Raw genomic sequence first — 25,855 nt, forward strand, 5'->3', positions numbered from 1 at the left:
ATAACTCAAAAATATGATTTGATGAAAAAAATATTCTTAGCAAAAATGTAGCAAAATATAAAAAAAAAAATGAAAAAAATTGTAAACTCGTAAAGTCTATAGACCCATCAAAAGCAGTAGCTCATGAAAAATAAATTTCTTATTCGTCAAATTCCAAATCAAATATTTCAACGTAAAGAAATGAAGCAATTTTCGGAAAAACCAATTAAAACTTTTTTAATAAAGCTTTATTTTTATGTTTTAAAAAAGCTTCTAGCATCAAAACTAAGCGATTTATGCTCAAAATCAAGTTGACTTCTTTTTTTTTGGTAAAAAATTTCGTGAAAATCTCCCTTTACTTAACACCCCAAATTAAATTAATCGTTACCGCTTTACAAACAATTTACTTTACTTATTATGTATTTCTTACATCACTGGAAGGACCTGAACGAGTCACTAATCACGAGTGTATGCAAAATATGAACATGAACAGCCATATTTTAACAAATTTTTGTCTTACAGAAAAACAAAATGAATATCTATTTATAAAAGCAAAACCTACCTACTTTTTACTCCTTGAGATTTTTAGTATCCCTAATACTATTTAAGTTATTTTGAAAAAAGAGCATTTTCCAATATTTTAGAAATTTTTTTTACTATAAAACCATTTTTTTTTTAAAACTAAGCACTCTCAACCGGCCAACCTTACAGATCGTATAAACAATATACATATAAAGTAAATGGTAAAGCGGTAACAATTAATTTTATTTACGGTGCTAAATAGGGGGAGATTTTCACGATTTTTTTTTTGCCAAAAAAGGGGCCAACTTTATTTTGAGCGTAACTCGCTTAGTTTTAATTCTAGAGACTTTTATATAAAACAAAATTAAAGATTTTTTAAACACTTAAAATTTTAATAGGCTTTGACCGAAAATTGCTTATTTTTTGGTTATTTCAAGTTGAAAAATTCGATTTGGAATTTGACGAATAAGAACCTATTTTTGATGAGCTACAACTTTGCTTTTACTGGTTTTATAGACTTTCTGAACATACAATTTTTTTTGCTTTTTTAAAGCTACATTTTTGCTAAGAATATTTTTTTCGATAAAATTACTCGAAAAATATTGACCTAGTGAAAAATTATATAGAACAAAAGTTTTTAGAGTTAGTTAATTGATCCATTTTAGAAGTTACTTTAAACGCGCGTTTTTTACACCCGAGAAGGGGTAACTGTAACTGTCACCCCCCAAGTAAAAGCAACCAACGGTACAAGTTCAACTTTGAAGTAGACAGTAAGTAGAACCTAAAACCAGATTTTCATGCAATTCTGAGTTGACTCTGAAAATTTCACTCCAAAACGGTCATTTACTGGGCTATTGTTGTTTATTTGTCCGGATCTACAACCTTAAATCCCGATTTGTTTTTGCTTATGTACCGATTAAAAACAAATCAGACCTGGCAACACTAGTTCCAACTCGATACAAAACCGTTCTTCAATCGTTACGCGCATGCGCAATAACGAATAATTATGCGCAGTACTGCGCATACTCGTAACCGTTCAAGAACGATTTTTGTGACGGGTTGGAACAAACCTTAGGTGTCTTGTCACTAGTCATTCTTACAGGGCCGGCGATAACGGGCCTGCAAGGGATGCAATGCAGGCGAACGCCCCTGTTTGGGGGCGCCAAAATGAGTTTTTTGTCTGCTGGTGTTATATAAAATACTATATTAGCAAAAGACGAAAGGCGCATATCTTACTTTCGCAGGCGGGCATCTTATACCCTAGCACCGGGACTGCATTCTTATAAGGTGACCAGCCCAGCGCAATATTTGATTTTACTTTAAAATAAGTTATTTTTGACGTTTCGATTCCCACTTCGGAAATCGTTATCAAGTAAGCGAGCAGAAGTGAGGAAGCGCTGAGGTGGTGGTGACTGTGATAGTGTTGGTGGTGGCGTCCATTGGATATTATGATCATCGGGGCAACATAGTGCGCTAACAACGCGTATCCTCAAAAGAAAGGGCGACAATATCGCGTCATAATCTAATAGTTCTGATTAGCTTGTGATCGCAATTTTCCTGATATACACTGTATAAGTACTTACTTTTGCCTTTTGCCATCTAGCAAAAATGTAATTCATTTTACTCATGTAGTCCACAGTACATTATCCTTTTTCAAAAATGATTACAAAAGTCATTTTTCTATAAACGAGTCCCAGTTGCAGTCGTTTGTTCCAAATATGCTTTTGCCATGTTAAGCGCTGTTTAGGTAAATCCCCAAGTATTTGACGTCACTTCTTATTGGCAGTGGTGTGTTGTTGAAAGTTACAACTGGATTGATCTCCTTCCTTAGTGTAAACGTAATGTGTGTTGACTTGGAGCTATTAACTTTGACTCTCCACAGTTTAAACCATATTTCAAGTTTATTTAAGTGACTTTGTAGTATCTGTGAAGCTAGGGTCGGATTTTCGTGGCAAGCCATTAAGACAGTGTCATCAGCATATGTTGCAATTGTTGTACGATCTGAAGTTGGTATATCTGCTGTGAACAGGAGGTACAGTGTGGGTCCAAGGACACTTCCTTGGGGTACGCCAGAGTGGATGGGATGTAGAGTAGTGAGGGCCTCCCCTAGTTTTATCTGATACGATCTGCCGGTGAGGTATGATTGTAGGAGCATGCAGATTGGATGAGGCAATTGTCTTTTAAGTTTTGATATTAGACCTTTATGCCATACCTTGTCGAAGGCTTGGGAGACATCCAGGAAGGCTGCGGTACAATATTTCTTGTTCTCGAGTGCATCTCTTGAGGTTCTGACTACCCTATGGACCTGTTCGATTGTGCCATGTTGTTGTCGGAATCCAAATTGGTAATGAGGTATTAGGTTTTTTTCTGTAATGAAAGTGTCTATTCTTTTCAGGAGAAGCCTCTCAAACACTTTGGAGGGTAAAGGCAGAAGGCTAATAGGACGATAGGATGAAGGTTGGGTTGTGTCTTTGTTGGGTTAATGAATTATAATGATTTGTGCTACCTTCCATCGGGAGGGGAAGTAGCACAATCTTAGGACAGCATTATATAATATGTACATTAGTAGCTTTATTGCTTCTTCACGTAGTTATTTGAGAATTAGTCCTGTTATCAGGTCGTATCCAGGTGCTTTTTTTGTACTTAGGTTTTTGATTACTTCTTGAATTTCGGTAATTTTAACTTTTCTGGTGGGAAGACACATCTGGTAGGGTTCATCTGCTATATCTGTAATAAATTTCTCTTCGTTCTCTGGAACCTCTCTCTTGTGCGATTGGAAAACTGACTGAAGATGTTCAGCGAAGGTGTTAGCCCTCTCTTCGTCACTTCGAGGACAAATTAATTGCAAAACTTTTTATACCGTAACCGCCACACTACTAGACACATTGAGGTAATACAGCTTTGGACCCATCACTTGTTGCACTGTTTACTTTTATGTCTACTGACGTCTAGAACGTCAGAAAATGTATAGAAACCGAATGTAAATATAGACTAATTACTAGACACTTCATATCCAAGCAAAGCGTTACCATGAAGCATCTGGACTAGAGGTAGGTGATTTGTGACGATACCGACAAAGTACAAGTAGACTACCACTGTTTAAAAATAATTTTGTTTTTTATAAGCTTGCGTCATTTTTTTTGTCGGACAATTACTTTTTCAATAAACATGTATTATTTGCACGTTAAAAAAATTAAAATTGTGATTTTTGTAATCGCAAAACATAACCTGCTATAAGTCCGAATAAAGAAACGAAGCTGTAAATTTGCCGGACAAGAGATCGACAATGTTTGGTAATTAATTATCAATACTTTCAATTGAAAATTAAGAGTTCTTTATAAACAAAACTGTACAGCACTAGAGTGACATATTGAGGGTGTCGGCCTCGACGATCGTGCCCTCTTTTTTGTCCGACAAAAATAATTTATTTTATTCTAACGCATAGTCTTTTGATTAAAATTAAAAATTACAGTGTTCATCATTCTATTTGCGTTATCCCTATGCGGGGTCGGCTTCCCTAATAACATTTCTCCACAGAATCCTATCTTGGGTCATATTAATATTAATCCCTTTTACCAACATGTCCAGCATTATCGTCTCCCCCAGGTCTTCTTTGATCTTCCTCTCCTACTCCTTCCAGAAATCTGCACTTCAGCTATTCTTTGTATTGGGTGATTAACGTCTCGACGTTGAACATGACTAAACCATCTTAACCTATGCTCTCTCATTTTGGCATCAATTGATGCCACACCTAGACTTCCCCTAATATACTCATTTCTAATTTTATCCTTCGTCACTCCACTCATCCATATAAGCATTCTCATTTTCGCCAAATGCATTCGTTGTTCCTCTTTCTTTTTCACTGCAAAACATTCATTGGAATTTTTGTGTTTTCTGTCACACAACACACCACTCGCTTCTTTCCACTTCATCCATCCAGCCCTAATTCTACTGCATGCATCTCCATCTATTTCTCCATTACTCTGTAATACCGATCATAGGTACTTAAAACTATTGCTTTTCACAATCACTTCACCATCCAAAGGTACCATTTTATTTGTAGTAACTCCATCTTTAAATGAACATTCCAAATACTCTGTTTTTGTCCTACTAAGTTTTAAACCTTTTCCTCCAGAGCTTGTCTCCACTGTTCCAGTTTTTGTTCTTAGTCTCTTTCACTATTTCCGATTAACACTACATCATCAGCATACATTAGGCACCATGGAATGCTACCCTGTAGTTTCGCTCTTATCTGGTCCAAAACTAATGAGAATAAATAAGGACTAAGCACCGAGCCTTGGTGCAATCCTACTTTCACCTGAAATTTATCAGTCTCTCCCACACCTGTCCTAACACTAGTCGTTACTCCCTCATACATATCTCTCACAATCTTTACATATTCGGCAGGGGCTCCTTTCTTATTGAGTGCCCACCACAGAATCTCTCGAGGAACTCTATCATATGCTTTCTCAAGATCAATGAATACCATATGAGCGTTGGTCTCTTTATTCCTGTATTTTTCCATCAGTTGCCTTACAATGAAAATTGCATCTTTTGTTGATCTGCCCTGCATAAAGCCAAATTGATTATCGGATATTTCGGTTTCTTCACGTATCCGTCTAGGAATTACTCTTTCCCATATTTTCATGGTGTGGTTAAGTAGTTTTATAGCCATGTAGTTTGTACATTGTTGTATGTCTCCCTTGTTTTTGTAGACAGGTACTAATATACTGCTTCTTCATTCGTCTGGCATTTGTCCAACTTCCATAATTCTATTAAATAGACCTGCTAGCCAACTTATTCCTGTCTCTCCCAATGCTCTCCATACTTCCCCAGGAATATCATCTGGTCCGACTGCTTTTCCTTTCTTTATTTTTTGAAGCGCTTGAGCCACTTCCTCGTTTTTTATTCTGGTAACCATTGCTGTTATTATCTCCGTTAGCTCCACAGGCTGTCTGTCAAATTCTTCATTTAATAAACTGTCAAAATACTTTCTCCATCTCTTTTTGACATCCTTTTCGTGAATTAGTATTTTATTATTTTCATCTCGGATACATCTAATCTGATTAAAATCTCTTGCTTTCTTTGCTCTCTGTTTGGCTATTTTATATATATTTGCTTCGTCTTCCCTGGTAACAAGTTGATCGTATAGGTTTGAATACGCTTCTGTGTTAGCTTTTGCTATTGCTACTTTCGCTTCCTTTTTGGCCACCATATAGTTTTGAAGATCTGTGTCCGATCTGGTTTCTTGTCAATTTTTATATAATTTTCTCTTCTCTTTTATTTTTCCTTGTAATTCATTTGACCACCACCAAGTCTCTTTATCCTCAAACTTCCTTCCTGACGTTTTCCCAAGTATTTCAATAGCCGTCTCTTTAATAATATTGGCCATTTTTCTCCAAATTGTGTTAGAGTTTCCTTTCATGTTTCAATATATTTTTTCTACTATTCTTTCCCCGAATAGACCTACAGTTTTCCAATAACAAAAACCTAACCGCGCTAGAGTTACAGGTTTAGGCGTGGGACGTGCGGAAACACGCCAACCTGATCTCCGAAATTTTTCAGAAAGTGGGAGACTCGCTCAAACGAAGCAGTTAAAACCGTTTTGAAGACTTTTGTAATTATTTTCAAAAAAGGATGATGTACTGTGGACTATAATTTATTCTAGCGATAGTAATAGATTTATAGGAAATTACTCCAGGGAAATAAGGTTTTTGTCGGGACACTTGAGCAGCCAGGTTGCAAATGGATTTTTTGGCTACTATATACCTAATACATTATAAATACAAAAATGCCCGTCACAGTTCGGACGAGAAACTTAGTTATTAACAAATACGGGTCAAAAATGGCAGTTTTTTTTTATTTAAATCGCTACAGGTAAAAATAGGGTAATTATATATATTATTTAGAGTAATTAAATTTTAGTATATCAGCCAAGGTTTAAAATGGCACTTTTTGAATTTTACTCCGATCATTTTTTGCTTCGGAAAATGACAATATAAGACTAAAATTTTAAAAATTAAAACGTGCTATAACTTTTGCGAAAATGGCCTTAAGACTTTCATATTGCAACAAAAGTTGAGTCAAATATTCCATATAACGCACAAAATTTTTTAAGACGGTTCGTCAATTAGTTTAAATTTTATTCAATTTGTTTATCGCAAAGAGCCTTTTTTCGCAATGTTATTGTTCAGAAAATAATAATGACATAGCAATTCTGTGGAAATCACATGCAAGAAGAATAGTTACGTTTTCAAAGTGTTGAAAAAAATCATTAAAAAGTGGTTTTTTTCACTCCGAAAAAAGTTTAGTAAAATAGAGTCATTTTTGGCTTATAAATAATTTGAATAGCTTTGTTAATATTGACTATAGAGTAAATATACTGTAGGATTTAAAAAGCTGGTATTTTTACACGAATTTTCAGAAAAAACTTTTTGCCTAGGTTAGCCACTTTTATTATTTAATTCGCAGTGACTTTTATATACATCAAATCCTCCTGTAACAGTGTTAGTTACCATACTACTCCGAAACGGCTTGGCAGATTTTTATGAAATTTTAAACGTATATCCTATAGGAGGAGAAGAGGTTTTAATCTATTTTTTATACCCATAAGTTATAAGGGGGTTTGCACCCCTGACATTTTTTTTAAATTTTTTTGGACAAAATTATCTACCTTAATTTTATATGATGTAGAAATAAAAAAATACATACAACCCTCAATTTTCACTCTTTTATCACCAACCCCTCTTTGTTAACAGCCATCTATATATTTACATCTATAAAATTCTCCTGTCATAGTGTTATTTTCCATACTCTTCCGAGACCGCTTGACCGATTTTTATGTAATTATGTATGTGTATTCGGTAGGTCTTAGAATCGGTAGTAATCTACTTCTCATATCCCTGAGTGATAAGGGGAGTTCCCCCTAACATTTTGTAATGTTCGGTGGGGATGTGTGTACATAACGTACTCTATAAGACTACGAGTACACACAAATTAAAAAAATCCATCAACAAGCTCCGGCGATATAAATCGCAGCACATGTTTGCAGAATCAGTTTAATTTTTTCAGTGCACGGATTTTAATAATTCCTCTCCACCGACCACGAAATAATTCCGTTCAAACGCCATTTTTAAAACTTTACTAACCACTCTGTTGTGGTTCAAAGTTTACTCAAACTTTTACATATAATCTATATATCTTCAACTTCAAAATAGCTCTAGTTAGGTTGCTTAATTGTTATAAACAAAGTAGTCGTCAATTAAATAAAAAAAAAAGTAGCTAACTTTAACCGTAATTAACCTAGGCGAAAAATTTTTATTTTAAAATTCGTATAAAAATACCAGTTTTTCAAATCCCATTGTAGTTTTAGCCTATAGTCAATATTAACAAAGTTATTCAAATTGTTTATAAGCCAAAAATGACTCTATTTTAGTAAAATGTTTTCCGAGTGACAAAAATGACTTTTTAATGATTTTTTAAAAACGTTGAAAACATGACTATTTTACTTTCACGCTGTTTTCACAGAATTGCTATATCATTATTATTTTCTGAAGAATAACATTGCGAAAAAAAGCTCTTTGCGATAAACAAATTTATTAAAATTTAAACTAATTGACGAATCATCATAAAATTTTTTGTGCAATGTGTGAACTGTTTGACTCAACTTTTCACGCAATATGAAAGTCTTAAATTTATTTTTGCAAAAGTTATAGCAAATTTTTTATTTTCGAAATTTTAGTTTTATTTTGCAATATCCGAAGCAACAAATGATCGGACTGAACAGATTCCCTTCGTTGGCTCAGTGTAGATGGTCTTTAAGTTGTGATGGAAACACCGAATAATAGTAGCAGAGTTTATTGATGAGACTTACACTATGATGTTGACCCGGGGTACTTTGAGTAGAGACTTAAATGATGAGCGTTGAAGACAATCACTCGCGTTAATGAATTAATAATAATTGAATTGCTAGACAAGAGATCTTAGTTTTATATAAGTTTAAATTGGGTCAATGTAAACACGGGCCCCGCGTGATTTTGTGTATCTAATAAAGGTAAATTGTTTATCTTATGTCAGCAACTTTTGGCTGATGTCCAAATTATATTATTGATAATTGACCAAATGTGTATGTAATTTAATTAATTACGTGTGTGTGTTTAATAACAAATAAATGCATTCGATCTACTGGGTGATAAAATGATACTGTCCAATTTCGGATATGAATACTGAATATTTGATATTGGACACGGACCAAAATTCAAAAAGCGCTATTTTAAACCTTGGCTAATCTACCAAAAGAAAAATATTATAAATAAGATATTTAATTACCATATTTTTACCTGTAGCGATTTAAACGAAAAAACTCTCATTTTTGACACTTATTTGTTAACTAAATTTCTCGTCCAAACTGTGGCGGACATTTTTGTATTTATAATGTATTAGGTATATAGTACCCAAAAAATGCATTTTCAACCTGGCTGCTCAAGTGTCCCGAACAAGGTATATTTTTGCCTTATTTCCCTGGTGTAAATGTTTACTATGATTTAAATCTTACACAGACGTCGAACGCTTAGCGAAAATTTACAGAAGCACAATCCAAAATTTTGCGACTTACATGTGTTCTTGGAATCATCAGCTACAAAAATCAACAAAAAATATATTAACAAAAGCAAAACAAAAATAATCACTAATCTTAAATTGTAATTTATCTACTTAAAAAAGCGCGTTGAAGAAGCTGTTAAGGGACGTTGAATAATTTATGAGATATTAAATTCTATAGTTAAATGATTTCTTGTGATTTGAGACGCAATAAAAACCTTAAAATACTAGATAGTCCTGTCGCCAGGGAGGGAGGGGGTACAACGGCCTCCTTTATTTAGATGGACTTACCTAAATTTTTTTTATATATTTTTACCCGTAGAAGACGAATTTTTTGGGTAACAGTTGATCCGGATGTCGATAAGATTGTTATGAAAAAAGAACTTGAGGAATTACATAACAGACATTTTTCGCAAAACAAAACATTTTTTTTTTGTATTTTATGGGTCATTTTAAGCAAAAAATGTTTTTACAAGTTTTTTCGTAGGATATATACTTTTCGAGATAAACGCGGTTGAACTTTTATTTAAAAAAATCGAAAAATTGCAATTTTGAATCCTAATAATTTTTGACTAAAAGAAAGCAATTCTGCTTACCGCATTTGAAAGTTCAGGTCAAATTATACCGGCATTGATTATTTTCATTGCCAAAAATTAATTTTTTATCGTCAAACAAAGCTATAAACAGTGTTTGAGCGTTTTACCCGTGCCCAATGCATGCGTTTTAATGCATGCTATGTAGAAATTGCCTGTTTGTAGGCGCGCCTATTCGTTCGTTAAATGAGAGATGCATTGAACAGAACTCAAGCACTATGTGTTTATAGCTTTGATTAACAATAAAAAAAATTAATTTTTAGCAATGCAAATAATCAAAACCGGTATAATTGGACTTGAACTTCCAAATGGGGTATTTTTTAATCAAAAGTTATTCGGGTTCAAAAATTGAAATTTTTCGATTTATTTAAAGTTCAACCGCGTTTATCTAGAAAACTATGCATCCTACGAAAAAACTTGTAGGAACATTTTTTGCTTAGAATGACCCAAAAAATACAAAAAATGTTTTGTTTTGCGAAAAATTGTTGTTATGTAATTCCTCAAGTTCTTTGTTCATAACATAACATAACAATCTTATCGACATCCGGATCAACTGTTACCCAAAAAATTCGTCTTCTGTGGGTCAAAATACATAAAAAACGTGAGTAAGTCCATCTAAATAAAGGAGGCTGTTGTACCTCCTCTGGCGACAGCACTAAGACTATTCAATAAGTTTTGCGGTTCGATAAAAGAGGGCGTTACTACTAGCCTAATTTTATTTAACAATTAAGTATCGTGCAGTGATTGAATTTTTATTTTTGGAAGGTTTAAAAGCAAAGGGAATTTATGAACAAATATTGAAAGTGTATAAGGACTCTTCGATTTCAATTAATACAGAAGAAAGATGGGTTGCTGATTTTCAACGTGGTCGTACAAGCTTTGAAGGTGTTCGAGCCATTTTAAATATCACATTAATTGTTGCTTGTTTTTTGTGCACCCTGTATGCAAAACCGTTAGTTTTATTGAGAAGCATTAAGACGCTGAGCAACGAATACTTTTGTAATAATATAGGCACAGCCAACCTTCGTCCAATTATCTGTTTGATTTGATAAATAATTACGTCAGATACATATCAGCTCCTATTGTTATGTTGAATCTTGAATCGTCAAAAACCTTCGAATGTGTGCTGGGAAGATTTCAACTTTATAAATGCTTCGCTGAAAAGAGAATTTCGTCCAGATAGCGAAATAGATTTTGTATTCAGAATATTACTGATATCGGTTGGATGTGCGTGGTTTTTCGCATCGCCGCCCGGTAAATATACAACTTTTTAAGATACGGTGTAGTGGTAATATTTTCAGAGGAGAGCTAATTTTGATTCCGTCGCGTCGTGGTCGGAAAATAGAAGTTCCACAAGAGACTGTAATGCGTGTAGACATTCCGGGTTACGTACAAACATTTTAATTATACGCGGGGTTTTATAATAATTATCCATTTTAGAGAAATACTGTTTATTTTTCGACATTTAATATTTTTGCAAGCTGTTAACCCTTTTGACTTAAAGCTGATTATAGAAAATAAAAGTACAAAAGTCTTTTATTTAATTTCCAATCTCGGGGGTTTGTTAAGATCGGATAGAATTTTAGACGCCCCCACAGAAGGCGATCCAAGTCAAGGACGTCCAAAAACAGCAACAACACCAGAAATCGTAGAAAAAATACAGGTTGTGGTATTGGAAAATCATCTAGTGACTGAAAGAGATTTAATAGAAGCCATAGGCATCTCATCGGGCAGTGTAAGCAATATTTTGACTAAAGTATTGGGTTTTAGAAAGCTGTGTTCACAATTGGTGCCGCATTCGCTAACAATGGAACAAAACCACATTCGAATGCACCGAAAGGATAAAGTAGATTTTGTGCGTTGATTCATTCCTATGAATGAGACTTGGTTCTTCGATTCCAAAACGAGTTCGTGTCCAGAATCGACCAAGAAGGAGTTAGCATCAGTTTTTTTGGGATGCGAGAGTAGTTTTGTTTATGGGTTACTTGCAAACTGTTAATACAATAAATTCTGGATATTATTGTAACCTTTTAGACCAGCTTATGGAAAAAATTCGTAAAAAAAGACCCGGTTTGCAGAAAAAAAAATCCGCGTTCATCAGGACAGTGCATCGTGTCATATGGACATTTAACAATGGTTAAACATGAATTAAAGTTCGAATTGTTGAAGCGTTCACCGTATTCATCAGATTTGGTCACTAGCGACTTCCATCTGTTTCAGTACTTAAAAAATTTATGCTTGGAAAGCGTTTTGCACCAAATGATGAGGTCATAACAGCTGTGGAAGCGTATTTTCCAGCCCTTCCAAATTCTCACTTCAGGGATGGAAATATAGATTGTAGATGAAGTCTATTGATGTTCAGGGAGACTATACTGAATAGTAAAGTGTATTTCAAACTATAAAATTGTATTTTTCTCATCGAACCGCAAAATTTATTGTACAGCCCAGTAGATTGATTGCTAGATCCATACATCAAGTAATTATTTCAGATCATGATCTTTCACTAATTTTTGTCAATATCCCAAAATATAAACAAACGTCACATAACCCCTCCTTCTAGCCACTTCTACATTTATATAGTACGTACTATTGTCCTGTCTCTCTTCAACGTAGAGCTTCAAGGACCCTCTAGCGGTAGGAAGCTCCACTTCTCGTTGTTGGCCGAAAGTACCGAACGTGTTGGTGTCGTTGGATAATTGCTTGATCCTCTCCATGGAGTACGCTTCACCTGAGATTACTAAGTGACGTTCTAGGGTTGCTGTGGCCTAAAAAAACAATAATATTATAATAAAACTACATTATTCAAGCAAGCAAAAGCAGAACAGTAACAATCCCTCTACTAGATGTCTCCATAATAGCAAGATCCCTAAAGACTGGAACGAAAGTCTAGCAATACTCTTACACAAAAACGCTGGACGGAAGGGCCGCCCGAGAACTTTATCGTACCGATCTATTATCGTTATCGTACTAGATACTGGCATTCTATAAAAATAACAAAGTTACTCGTTATTTTGATATTTTAGAAACACCTTGTATACTTGAAAATATTTTATGGTTCTACGCATCATTAATTCCTGCATTTGAGAAAATGTTCGGGGACACACTATAGATTATTGCATAAATCAATAGAATATTAGTCATACTTTCATTTCAAATTAGTTCATTTTTCATAGAGAAATTAATAATGAATAACCATTTTCAATTTCGCTGCAAAACGAAAATACAGCCGAACCATATTCCAGTCCAATCAGAGAGTGCTGCAAGCACCTCTACCGGTTTCGAAACTTATTAGTCTCTCATCAGGAGGCACATATGCTGCTCTCCCTGATCCAACCAAAACAAACCCCAGCGTGCAGTCCCGAATTGCAACGAACGAAATGGCATAGATGCCCTAGCGGCAACTGCTAGCAAGACTAAGTTTTCACTCTAATGGCATATAACATATCCCACCAGAATGAAAACAATGGGAACCTTCTCTGGTTACACCTCCGAGGCTTCTACAATTTGCAAGCCATACGGATGCTGAGACTAAGGAAGATGAGGGAATTCTACAATTTACAATTCACGTCACATCTGCTCAGCGCGGTAAAGTTCCAACGAGACTGGTTCCCTTCATACTCCACACAGAGTAAATGTAAATCAAAAATGAATAACCATTTTCAATTTCGCTGCAAAACGAAAATACAGCCGAACCATATTCCAGTCCAATCAGAGAGTGCTGCAAACACCTCTACCGGTTTCGAAACTTATTAGTCTCTCATCAGGAGGCACATATGCTGCTCTCCTTGATCCAACCAAAACAAACCCCAGCGTGCAGTCCCGAATTGCAACGAACGAAATGGCATAGATGCCCTAGCGACAACTGCTAGCAAAAGACTAAGTTTTCACTCTAATGGCATATAACATATCCCACCAGAATGAAAACAATGGGAACCTTCTCTGGTTACACCTCCGAAGCTTCTACAATTTGCAAGCCATACAAGAAATTAATAGTTTACAATATTTGCATTTTACTGCATGGATTGTAATGAAATTTTGGGAGTAGCCAAAGCCCAATCTCCTAATTCAAAGTCTATCCTATATACTATATACTATGGCGCTTTCATCATGGGGGCGATTCCCACCACTTCTCGGGGATAGAACAGTTTTATTTTCGAATTGCATGGAACAAAAGAAAGAATTTTAAGAAAATTTAAAAAAGTGCTCTTATAATTTGATCTTATTTTTTTCACCCGTCCAACTTTTTGAAAGTAGAAATAACACTATATTAAGAGGTATTGCAAAAGAAAAACAATGCATTTAAATTCTGGTGAATGAGGGGTTAAATGTATGTACTTCTCATTTTTCCTTAAAGTACATTAGTCATATCTTTTTTTGCACCATATCTCGCTTAGTTTGAATGTAACCGACATTTAACGGTGCTCGTTTTAAAGGCCTTTTTTCAAACACTACAAAAGCATGAGCACTTTGAGCATGCATCAAATAACACTGTAGTAAAATGTATTGTAGAAGGAAAACGATGCATTTAAATTCTTGTGGAAGAGGGGTTAAATATACTTCTCAATTTTTTTTCTTAAAATTCGTTAGTCGTCAATTTTTTGCAGCATATCTCGCTTAGTTTGAATGTAATAGACATTTAATAGCGCTTATTTGAAAGGACTTTTCAAGCACAATAAAAGGTATTGGTAGCATTATACACCTAAAATCGACCGATTCTCTGTTATTTCAAGTTGAATACACTGATTTGAGCACGCACCAAAAAAAAAACAAACTCTTTTTACCTACCATATCTCTTTTTGTATTATAAATAGAAAATTTACGAAGGAACGAATCTCTTTTTTATTTATAATCTTAAAAAATTTTTATATAGTGTTTTTAGTTTGATGCATAGTTTTTAAAGTATTCACAAAAAACCGTCCTAAAACGTGTCATTTTTTAATGAAAATGGCCAATTTTCAACTACGCATAACTCAAAAAGTATTGAGTTCTCAAAAAAAAGTATAGATCAGTTTTTGCTTAAAAATAGGTTCTCTAGCCACTTCCATGCTTATTTTGACCAACAAATTTTCCACCCCCCTGAAGGGGTGGGAATTGCCCCAAGATAAAAAGCGCCATAGTATATAGGGTAGATTTTGTTTCTTGAGCTATTCCCTACTTTATGTGAAAATATCAAGTACATCGATGTAGTAGGATGGAATTCGGAGCCAAATACCCCCATTGACTGCCCTATAATAATGCTCTGCTATGATCGCGTGAGAGGGGACACACACAAGATTCTAGCAAAATTTCAATTTTCTGTAACTTTTCGAGCTTTTGAGCTACAGCAACGAGTTTTATGTCATTGGAAAGGTAATTTTACATTCTTTCAAAATATGTAAAAATATACAGGGCGTATCTAAAAAATTAAGATTTTTTTTTATTTCCGGTTCAACCGGAAGCCATATTGTGGATAAAATTTATTGTGCTAATAGATAATAAAGTACTATATATGTTTACCGCATTTCAAATTTTAGTTTCTATTAAAGAGGAAGTTACGGGCACTCGAATATTTTTTTATAAAAAAATCATAACTCCCCTCCTATGAGGAGTTAAGAAATCTGACTAATGTTATTCAGTTTACCGATAGAATATCAAAAATATATCAAAAAATAAACAAATTCCTTGGAGTCATTTTTGAGAAAATCTAGTTCAAACTTATGTCACATTTTGACCCCTTAAATATAGGCAACCCATAAATTTTTCTGAAAAACGATAATATTCTTGTTATAGCCCCATCTTTAGGCTATATAAATGTTTTTTCAAATTAAATTTATCTTAAACAAGTTTTTAGATTGGTAGGGAAATGTATCGGGTGGGCGGTCGGCCATGCTGGCCGCCATTTTGGATTTGGAAATGTCAAATTCCGTATTTCTATTTACCTGTCGATGAGCTAACTTTAAGTTAAATTTCATTCGTTTTGGTCAAAATTTGCAAAAATGGGCCCCAAATAACCCCCCTATTTCGGCCCCCCTTTGAGAGGTTTTTTTCAAAAGCTTAGTTTCTCGACAAAATTTTTTTAAACTTACTCATACCGAATTTCATCGAAATCGGTCCAGTAGTTTTTGCTGGGCGGTGGCGACATACGTACGTACATACGTACGTACATACGTACGTACGTACATACTTCCGACATGTTTTTTTTTATTTGCTTTTCAGACTCAGGGGGACTCAAATCGTCGAAAAAAAGTGAAATCTGAAAAAAAATTTTTTGCACGATCCTATAACTTTATCTATTATACTCATACTGCGTATGTAGTACGATAAAGTAATATTATACTCATACTGCGTATGTAGTACGATAAAGTAAAAAGGCGACAAATGTAATCTACAGAAATATAGACCTATATCGTTGCTCAGTCAAATATACAAACTATTTATGAGAATTATTAACAACCGGTTGACCTACAAAATGGACAATTACGAACCGGTGGAACAGGCTGGCTTCCGCAAAGGATATAGTACATCAGACCATCTGCTGGCAATGAGAACATTGATAGAGAAGGCAAACGATTTTCGTAGATTGTGAAAACGCGTTTGATAGTATCGAGATGTGGACCATAGAGCAAGCTATTAATAATTGTAGAATAGATTCGAGATATAGACAACTAATACATAATAGAACAAGAGGCAGCGCTGAAAAATCTCTTTAAATTTACTAAAGCTAGGTTTTTCACAGTTGATTACTGTGAGTGTGTAGAGAAACATACTGCGGTCGGTCAAGCGAAACGTAGAACAGGGGTTGCTGAGAGGGTATCAAAGTTGCTTTCCTACGAAGGTAATTAAATCCATTTACTAAGGCTGAAAATCAGTACACACATTCTAAATTAAATATAAATAAAAGTTATTATAGTCGGTCAGCTGTATGACGGGACAGAGCCGGTCGGTCGGCCCCAATTGTCGATTGAGGAAATGAAGCATTTTGGCTCGCAATTTTTTCGTCCAGCATGGATTTACTTGAAATTTTCACAGAAGGTAGGGAATAGTCCAAGGATCATTTTCTATATCATGCCGCTATCATACTAAAACCTTGGGGGTGGTTGCCACCCCATCTCGGGGGTGGGAATCTTTTATTACATTTTAACCATTTAATTCGATGGAAAAGGTATTATTAAATGGTATTAAAGGTAGAAAAAAATGTTTTTACATTTTCTTCGTAAAACTAATATTTTTCGAGTTATTCGCGTTTGAAAATAACAGTTTTTAGAAGAAAAAATCGATTTTTTAGAATTTAGGTTTTTTGAGAATACCTCGAAAAATATTCTATATATTTTTGGAGATAAAAATTTTCTTCAAAAATGATTTTGTAGGATTTTTAAAGAGCCATAAGACTGTGTAAATTAAATTCCGTAAGATCCCCTAGTTTTTAATTGGGGCGGGTTTAAAGTGCTCGAATAAGGGGGTGTTTGCTGGTAAATATAGGTTTTAAACAGCTATATCGGGCTAACTATTCACTGTAATGAAAATCTATGCACAGGGTAATTTTAGTCATTAAAAAAAGCTACAATTTGGTAGGTAGTTTATAATTTTTTTCGTATCTTCAGTATTTTCGGAGATATTTTGAAGTAAAAAGTGAAAAATACCAAATTGCAAAAAATCAATTTTTCTTTAAACTCCAATTTTTCCAAAATTAGGCATTTTAAATAGGTCAAACTCCTTGAGTGTATTGATAATAAATATAAAAGGAACTACAGAAAGGTGAAGACCATTTTTGAATTAGGAAGGTAGTTAGGGGGTTGTTTTCACTAATTTTTTTGTAGAGAAAAGCAGGTACCGACATTTTCTTTATTATGAGTCTCTTAATTTTCATGCTAGAAACTTTTTATTATTATTTTTTGAAAGGTCTAATTGCATACTTGAAAAAAGATTATTTAAGTTTTCCTTGAAAAATGCAAATTTTTCCCATTCTTTGGCTTAGAACATTTCAAATTATGCATTTGACGAAAAAAGCTAACCTTTAACATGCCGTATCTCGGTTTGTATTGGTATTAAAGATATTATTGGAAAATAATTTGGTTTGTGTTAGGTACTAATATATACAATTTTGATATCTACAGTTTTTTTGATTAAATGCATATTTTTCGAGGTATTCTCAAAAAACCCTCTAAAAAAGTCGATTTTTTCGTGCGCGAATAACTCCAAAAATATTAGTTTTACGAAGAAAATGTAAAAACAATTTTTCTTAGAATCACTTTTTCCACCGAATTACACGGTTAAAATGTAATAACAGATTCCCACCCCCGAGATGGGGTGGCAACCACCCCCAAGGTTTTAGCGAATGATAGCGGCATGATATAGAAAATGATCTTTGGACTATTCCCTCCCTTGTGTGAAAATTTCAAGTAAATCCATGCCGGACGAAAAAATTGCGAGCCAAAATGCTTCATTTCGACCGACCGGCTCTGTCCCGTCATACAGCTGACCGACTATAATAACTTTTATTTATATTTAATTTAGAATGTGTGTACTGATTTTCAGCCTAAGTAAATGGATTTAATTACCTTCGTAGGAAAGCAACTTTGATACCCTCTCAGTAACCCCTGTTCTACGTTTCGCTTGACCGACCGCAGTATGTTTCTCTACACACTCACAGTAATCAACTGTGAAAAATCTACCTTTAGTAAATTCAAAGAGATTTTTCAGACATATAACTTTAAATGGCAGTGAGATAGAAAAAGTCCAGGAGTATATCTACCTAGGCCAAATCCTGAAACTTGACAAAGAGAACTAAAGTGTGGAAATTACTAGTAGAACAAGACAGGATTTGGAAATCTTAGTTGGATACTTAAGATCCGCAAAATACCCCAATACTTGAGGAGCAAAGTGTTCAACCAGTTCATCCTTCCTATTATGACAAATGGATGTCAAACCTGGACCCTAACCAAGGCAAATATGAATAAACTAGTCACAACAGAAAGATCAATGAAAAGAGCAATGTTAGGTATACGACTGTCAGATAAGAAGGGAACGACTGGGTAAGATCAAAAACAAAAGTCGAAGACATAAGAACAAAAGTTGCCAAAATTAAATGGAGCTTCGCAGGCCAAACTGTTACACAAAAAGGCTAAAGTTGGAATACAACACTGCAGACATTACGAAAGTAAACGACCGAGAGGAAGACCACAGATGAGGTGGGTGATGATATTAAAAGGGTAGCCGGAACAAATTATAAATATGTTGCTCAGGATGGAGACCGATGGAAGGAGTTGGGAAATGCCTATGTCCAAACCTGGACGATAGAAGGCTAAGAAGAAGAAGACCTTAGTCAAAAAAACGATATCGGACTAAGATAGTGAGTTTAAGCTTTCTTGTACACCGCACAGGACAGACTGGGCCTTACTTATCTGGAAGTCCTCTGATATTTATCACAAATCTGCTACATATAGAGAGGTTCAAAATTTAGGAACAGATTCATTTTTTTCGAGAATAGGCCCTTACGGAGGAAAATCCCGATTTTATTTTTAAATTATGATTTTCTGGCATATATGTATATCATACCAGTGACGTCATACATTTGGGCGTGATGACGTAATTGATTGTTTGTTTAAATGAGAATAGGGGTCGTGTGCTAGCTTATTTAAAAGGTTATTCAATTCTCTCAAGTGACGAATTGTGAGCGATAATTATTAATGTAATCAGTAATAATTGTAATATTTGTAATTAAGTGAGTTTTGGAGTTAAAATAAAGTTACTTAAACCACGTTGTACTTCACTTAACCTGAATTAACTGAAGCTATAGAAAAACGTAACAATATAGTGTATACTTCTTTCTAATGCACAAAAGATAGCATTTTAATAACCATTTTCCTAAATTTCTTCTTAGTTCCTCTCTGTAGAGTTCACTAGGCTCTCGAAGCATCCCGCCGGCTGAGTGCCACATCACGTAGTTAGAGCCAGGCTGTCGCTTTGTCGTAAAGTTACGTCAAAATTTAAAATGTGTCGAACCGTTTCGAAAACTGAACGGAATGTATTTTTCAAAACGGATTTAAATGTCTGCATCAGACTTTGTTAGATGAGTGTATCGGAAAATTTTTAGGACGGTAAATAACGATTGTTCATCCATAATAGATAAAACTCGAGCATTGTGTCTAGAAGAGTTTTATCAGTATTAGGTATTGGAAAAGGGAGACATCAAATTAATGTATCTGCATTTATAGCTTGAAGTGACTTTGACAATTTAATACACAATCAAACAAACAATTTTAGTAAGGAATTTTGACAATAATTTATTGTACTGAAAGGAAATCATCATCATAAATTAGCCTACATTTGTCCACTGCTGAATGTAGGCCTCCCGTGAAATTTTCGACCTATCTCACAAGGAAAGGGAATTTCCAAAGATGAGTTCTGATGTTCACCTCAAAATTCATTATATTTTGACGTCTTTTAAAAATTTGCCATCGTTGGCTTATTTTTCAATATTTTTCCTTGAATTTTTCTTGAATAATCTATGAATTATACTGAATATGCCTATTTAATTTAAAAATAAAATAATTCTACGATACTTATGTGTTTGAAATATTGATTTCAACCCCTACGCCCCCCCTGAGGGATAGCTATGACACGATTTTGATAGGCAACCCATGCTAGAAATATTTGCCTATGTATGAAATTTAATAAAAAAAAATGTTTCATCCGGAAATCAGATGGGTACAGGTCGACCTATATTCGGATCTTACACTATTAGGATCGTAATGACGAGGGCAAAATCCCGCTTCGGCGTAGGGTAGATTTTAACAAAGGTTATAAATACTATGTACCTAAATTCAAATTTTCAAGGAAATCGACCTTGATTCTCAAAATTCCACGAGAAAATTGCTGTTGATTGGACTAATGTAAGAACCGCTAGCACACCTTGGTCAAAAACCTTCCTTTTCAAACAAACTGGAATATTATACTTGAAAATGTTGTTCAGTCTACTAATGTGAGACCTATCCATAGCTTTGCGGAAGTACATGTGTTGTCCACAGGGCCGCGTTTAGGTCAATTAACGCCCTAGGCAATTCTCTAGTAGCCGCGCTTCAAGCATGTACCATTTTTGCGAAAAAAAAATTGCAAACAAATTTTTTTATTTAAATAAGAATACATAAAAATTGTCATTCCAGTTCGATCACACCAGATTTCTTTCTTGATTTCTCTTTGGAAAAATCATCTATTCGCGGTGTGCAAGTACTTGGAGGGGATACAAGAAACGATCGTGCGAAAATAGCGGAGAAATATTGTAACTTTCTTAAATAATTCATTGTCAATTGAAATTGTCAAATTGACGTTTATTTCATATCTACTGTCAATGAAAAAGAAAAATTATATAGTTATTGCTCCACAATATTGATATGACATGCAATTATTATATAAAGGTAAATTTATTTAATTGTATTTTGCTTGCATTACTGCATTTTAATAACTAATTTTATTTACTACATACAATTGTTTAGGTTTTAATAACATAACCTGAATCTTATTGTTTCTTCTGATTATTTTTTTGGACTATGGCCTTGACAATTATCTAGTAACCAGGACTAAGGTAATTGGCCAATATAATTAAAAGTGCGAATAGTATTGCTGAGCGTAGAAACCAGGCGTCGCTTTGCCGAACTTGCACGGTCCCAATAATGTCGTCATAATGTATCGCGTTTGTTACGTCACTTTCTATGGACAAAATTGACAAATTGTTAAGACGTTCTTGCGTCATACTTGATCAGAAATTATTTTCATGACTATTTTAAATTCTTGACATTTTCGATAATGACCTTTCAGCGGACACGTTGGTTGGCAACTGGGAGGCACAAATAAATGCGCAAAGCAATATCAAAATTAGGCAAAATATCTTTCAATCCACTCTTTAAATATTTAGATATGTCAATTATGGGCGATTGGTGATTTTGTGGTATCCAAATGAACCTTTAAGTGAATGCATTCATGTATGAATGATGTAGGTATCTATTAGTGCAGTCAGTGAGGGTATTTGGCTCCGAATTCCATGCTACTGCATCAATTTACTTGATATTTTCACTGTAAGTAGGGAATAGCTCAAGAAACAAAGTCTACGCTATATCCTATGATGATTTTAACTTAGAGATGGTTTCCACCCGTTCTCGGGGGTGGAATTTTTTTTGTCAAACTAACACCGGAAGTGGCCAGAGAACCTAATGCTAAGCAATAACTGTTTTATAAATTTTTTTGAAAACTCAATACTTTTTGAGTTATTCGTGGTTAAAAATTTGCCATTTCCATTGAAAAATGACACTTTTCGGAGACTGTTTTTTGGGAATACCATAAAAATTGGGCATCTAACGAAAAAAACTATATAAAATATTTTTGTAATTTATGAAAAATCAGAGAGATTCATTTTTTCATAAATCTTTTAGTTTTAATAAAAAAAAAGAGATGGTAGGTGAAAAAACATTTTCTTGGTGCATGCTCAAACCGGTGTATTCAACTTAAAATAACAGAGAAATTGTCGATTTTAAGGGTATAATGCTACGAATACCTTTTGTAGTGCTTGAAAAGACCTTTAAAACGAGAACTGTTAAATAATGTCGGTTACATTCAAACTAAGCGAAATATGGTGCAAAAAACTTATGACTAATGTATTTTAAGGAAAAATGAGAAGTATATTTAACCCCTCATCCACCAGAATTTAAATGCATCGTTTTTCTTCTAGAATACTTTCTACTATAGTGTTATTTCTATATTCAAAAAGTTGGACGGGTTTAAAATAAATGGTTTTTTAAAAGAATAAGATCAAATTATAGAGCGCATTTTTAAATTTTCTTAAAAATCTTCCTTTTTCTCCATGTAATTCGAAAGTGATAAAGAGATACGTACAAAAATGTAGGTTTTCATTTAGATAACAATTTTATTTTTCTTTCATTTAAAGGAAGATTTAAAAAAAAAATTAAAAATGCTTTCTATATTTGATCTTATTTTTTTTCAAAACCATACATTTTAAACTCGTCCAACTTGTTGAACATAGAAATAAACTATAGTAAAAGGTATTGTAGAAGCAAAACGATGCATTTAAATCTGTGTATCTGTGTATCTTAAAATACGTTATTCGTCCTTTTTGTTGCACAATATCTTGCTTAGTTTGAATGTAATCGAAATTTAAAGGCCGCGTCTCACCATCAAATAATTTGATCAAACAGTTTGAGCAAACTCCGGAAGTACGTCAAAGTGACGTCACAATTGCAGTTTTTTTGAAATTCTAAAAATCTGTGCTATCACTATAAGTCTAGTTTGATCAAATTTTTTGTATTGAGTTGTCTAACTTGTTTGTACTTTATTTAAAATTAAAATTTTTCATTATTATCCACAATGAACACTCAGGATGTGACGTCACTAACTGTCAGTTTCAGTTTGCTCAAACCAGTTTGATCAAATTATTTGATGGCGGGACGCGGCCTTAACAGTGCGGTCGTTTAAAAGGTCTTTCAGGCAGTACTAACAAAAGATATTGACAGCATTATACCCTTAAAATCGGCCATTTCTCTGTTATTAAGTTGAACACACCCATTTGAGCATGCACAAAAGCATTCAGTTTAAATATACAAATATTTTTTGTACATTATTTTTGCCGCCCTCTCATAATTCGCCGCCCTAGGCAACTGCCTCTATTGCCTAATGGATAAAGCAGCCTTGGTTGTCCAAAAACTATCAACAGTAAAGAACTCCTCTCAAAAAAAAAATTATAGTCCGATTTTCAACTTTACCCACACCGATGGTGATCCGGTATTAGTTTATCATATGAAGAAGTTGCTTATCCTACAAAGTTATTAATCTCATTTTGTTAACTCAAACTCAAAGACATATTTAGTGAGATTTCATTAATATCAAGGATGCCAGTCTGGTAGCATAGAGTCTAGTGTAGTTTAGTCTTCTTCTTCTTCCTGTTTTTGTGTAGACATGACACTGTTTTTCTATATGCCTCCAATAAGTTGCCGTTTTATCGTTCAATCTTAGGGCCCACGAAACATAAATATGCCGGTTTGTTGTATTCTAATGATTTCTCTTGTCTCACTTGTCTTATTATAAATATAGCGTCGGTGCATAATCTTTCCGACTTAAAACCTTGTTGTTCTTTTGCTGATGGGATGATGATATTTAAGTGATGACTTTAATTTTTTTTTATGTCCTACAATCGACGAGAAGAGTTTGCCAAAAAATTGGCAAAAGACAAGAATTCTATCCACAACGTGAGAACGCGTGAACCTAGTGTTCTTCCAAAATAATGCTAGACCTCATATAATAAGTTCTTTCGTAAATCCCATGTTGATGTTCTTTCCTGAACACCTACTTTCCCTGGCCTCTTACCCATTGATTACGAATTTATTCAATGTCAATATTCATATGTCAAATTCCAACTTAAATGTGAATATTTAGTAAATGATAAAAAATGCCTATTGATACTTACATGGTAAGCGTATTCTCTCATGAATAGCTTTTTAATAGCGGACGGTAGAGCAACTTTAGCATCATACCAAGCCTTGTTTCTTGGAACAAAATATGTAAATCTCTTATCGGTGTTGTTCAGCTGCTGGTTGAAAGTTTGAAGGTTGCCCAAGTTGAATGTGTCCCTAGAAATATTTAATTAATTAAATTTGACAAACTTAAAAAAAAAATGAAGTAAAAGACAGACGTATGTACTCGCAATCATTTATTGTTAACTCCCGACGACCGGTTTCGCTCTCTATAATATGCAGAGCATCTTCAAGTCAACGGTTACAAGTAAGTAAATGATTCCGCTACAATGGGCTCCTTCTACAGTCTAACTGTAATTCTACTAAAATGATTTATTGCTCAAATTATGCTAATGGGGGTATGATGGGATAGACGGAAAATGTTGTATATGTTAACAAGCGGTGCCGCCCAAAATCCCGACAGCCAAAATCCCGACAGCCAAAATTCCGACGGCCAAATCACCGACACGCCAGAATCCCGACAGGCCAAAATCCCGACATGTAAATTATTATTATGTATTTTAGAAGAAAAAATTATTTAAACACTTCATTTTATAATATAAAAGCTATAACTACTTACTGAAATGGAAGGTTGTAAGTGACATGATAATATCTATTATTAGTCCAGGGCGCATCTGTTTTGAGATGGACGTTGAGAGGTGACTCAAATTTTTTTGCAGAAATTGCTTGAAAATAAATCAAATAATAATATTTGAGTTATCCTCCCTCTCAAAAAGGTCCGGAACATTGTTTAAATAATCAAAATGTCAAAAATTGAAGGAAAAATTCGATTTTTTTTTCGTTTTTTGATTATAACTTTAAAAGTATTCATTTCCGAGAAAAGTTGTACTGACATAAAAGTTGCGTAATTAAATTTCCTACAATATAGAATTGGTTAAAAATTTAAAAAGTAGTCACCCTAGTTGCAAAATAGCAATAATTGCGAAAAAACCATACAAAAACAAGTATTAGCATTTTACGTTTTTCAACCATTTAAGCTACACTTAGGACCTTCATATTTCACCCAGAAAAACTTTATGATACAGTAAAATAATACTGTAAATTTCATTAAGATCGGTTTAATAGATTTTGCAAAATAAATTTTGCAATCCAGCTTTCGCAAAAAAAATTCATTTTTTCAAAATGTTACAGGACTGAAAATAAAGCAGATAGCAAGTTAAAATTTTTTTTGCTTATAGAAGTGTACTGTACCTTTCATTTGCAACTTTCAAAATTAAAATCGATTAATTATCACGGCGTCAGAAAATTTTTGAAATAAACAATAATTTTTGGTGCTACGCGCAGGACAGCGGTGTTCGATTCACACAAGTTGATTTCCACCAAAATTTCTTCCAATCTTTATCTAATATATTATTTTCTTACTCTATATTTTGTTGTATTTTAATATTTTAATTCCACAAAAATCAAACTAATTTTATTATTGTTTGTGAAATATTGTTCAAACAATTGCATATGTTTAAAAATAATAAACTTTTATTATTTAAGTTAAAATATATCAACAAACAAAGTTTTTGCTAATAAAAGTGTTATTTCAAAGGATAGAGTATGTGTTTTTATTTTGCAATAAACAAATTTATTTATTTATATCGAAATGTAATAAAAATTAAAATGTATCAATCATTATCAAAGGTCATTGGAATGCCCAAT

General features: G+C 33.9%; 1 protein-coding gene across 1 annotated transcript in view; it reads right to left on the reverse strand.

The window, feature by feature from the left end:
• Window positions 1-25,855, reverse strand: part of LOC114328983 (fasciclin-1) — a 319,916-nt gene that overhangs the window by 4,680 nt on the left and 289,381 nt on the right. The window contains exons 9-10 of the mRNA XM_050658656.1: window positions 24,142-24,304; window positions 12,280-12,457 (exon numbers count right to left, since the gene is read on the reverse strand). Coding sequence (XP_050514613.1) covers window positions 12,280-12,457; window positions 24,142-24,304 — 341 coding nt within the window. The remainder of the gene's footprint in view (window positions 1-12,279; window positions 12,458-24,141; window positions 24,305-25,855) is intronic.

Source organism: Diabrotica virgifera, chromosome 8, assembly GCF_917563875.1.
Source record: "Diabrotica virgifera virgifera chromosome 8, PGI_DIABVI_V3a".
NCBI classification, from domain to species: Eukaryota; Metazoa; Arthropoda; class Insecta; order Coleoptera; family Chrysomelidae; genus Diabrotica; species Diabrotica virgifera.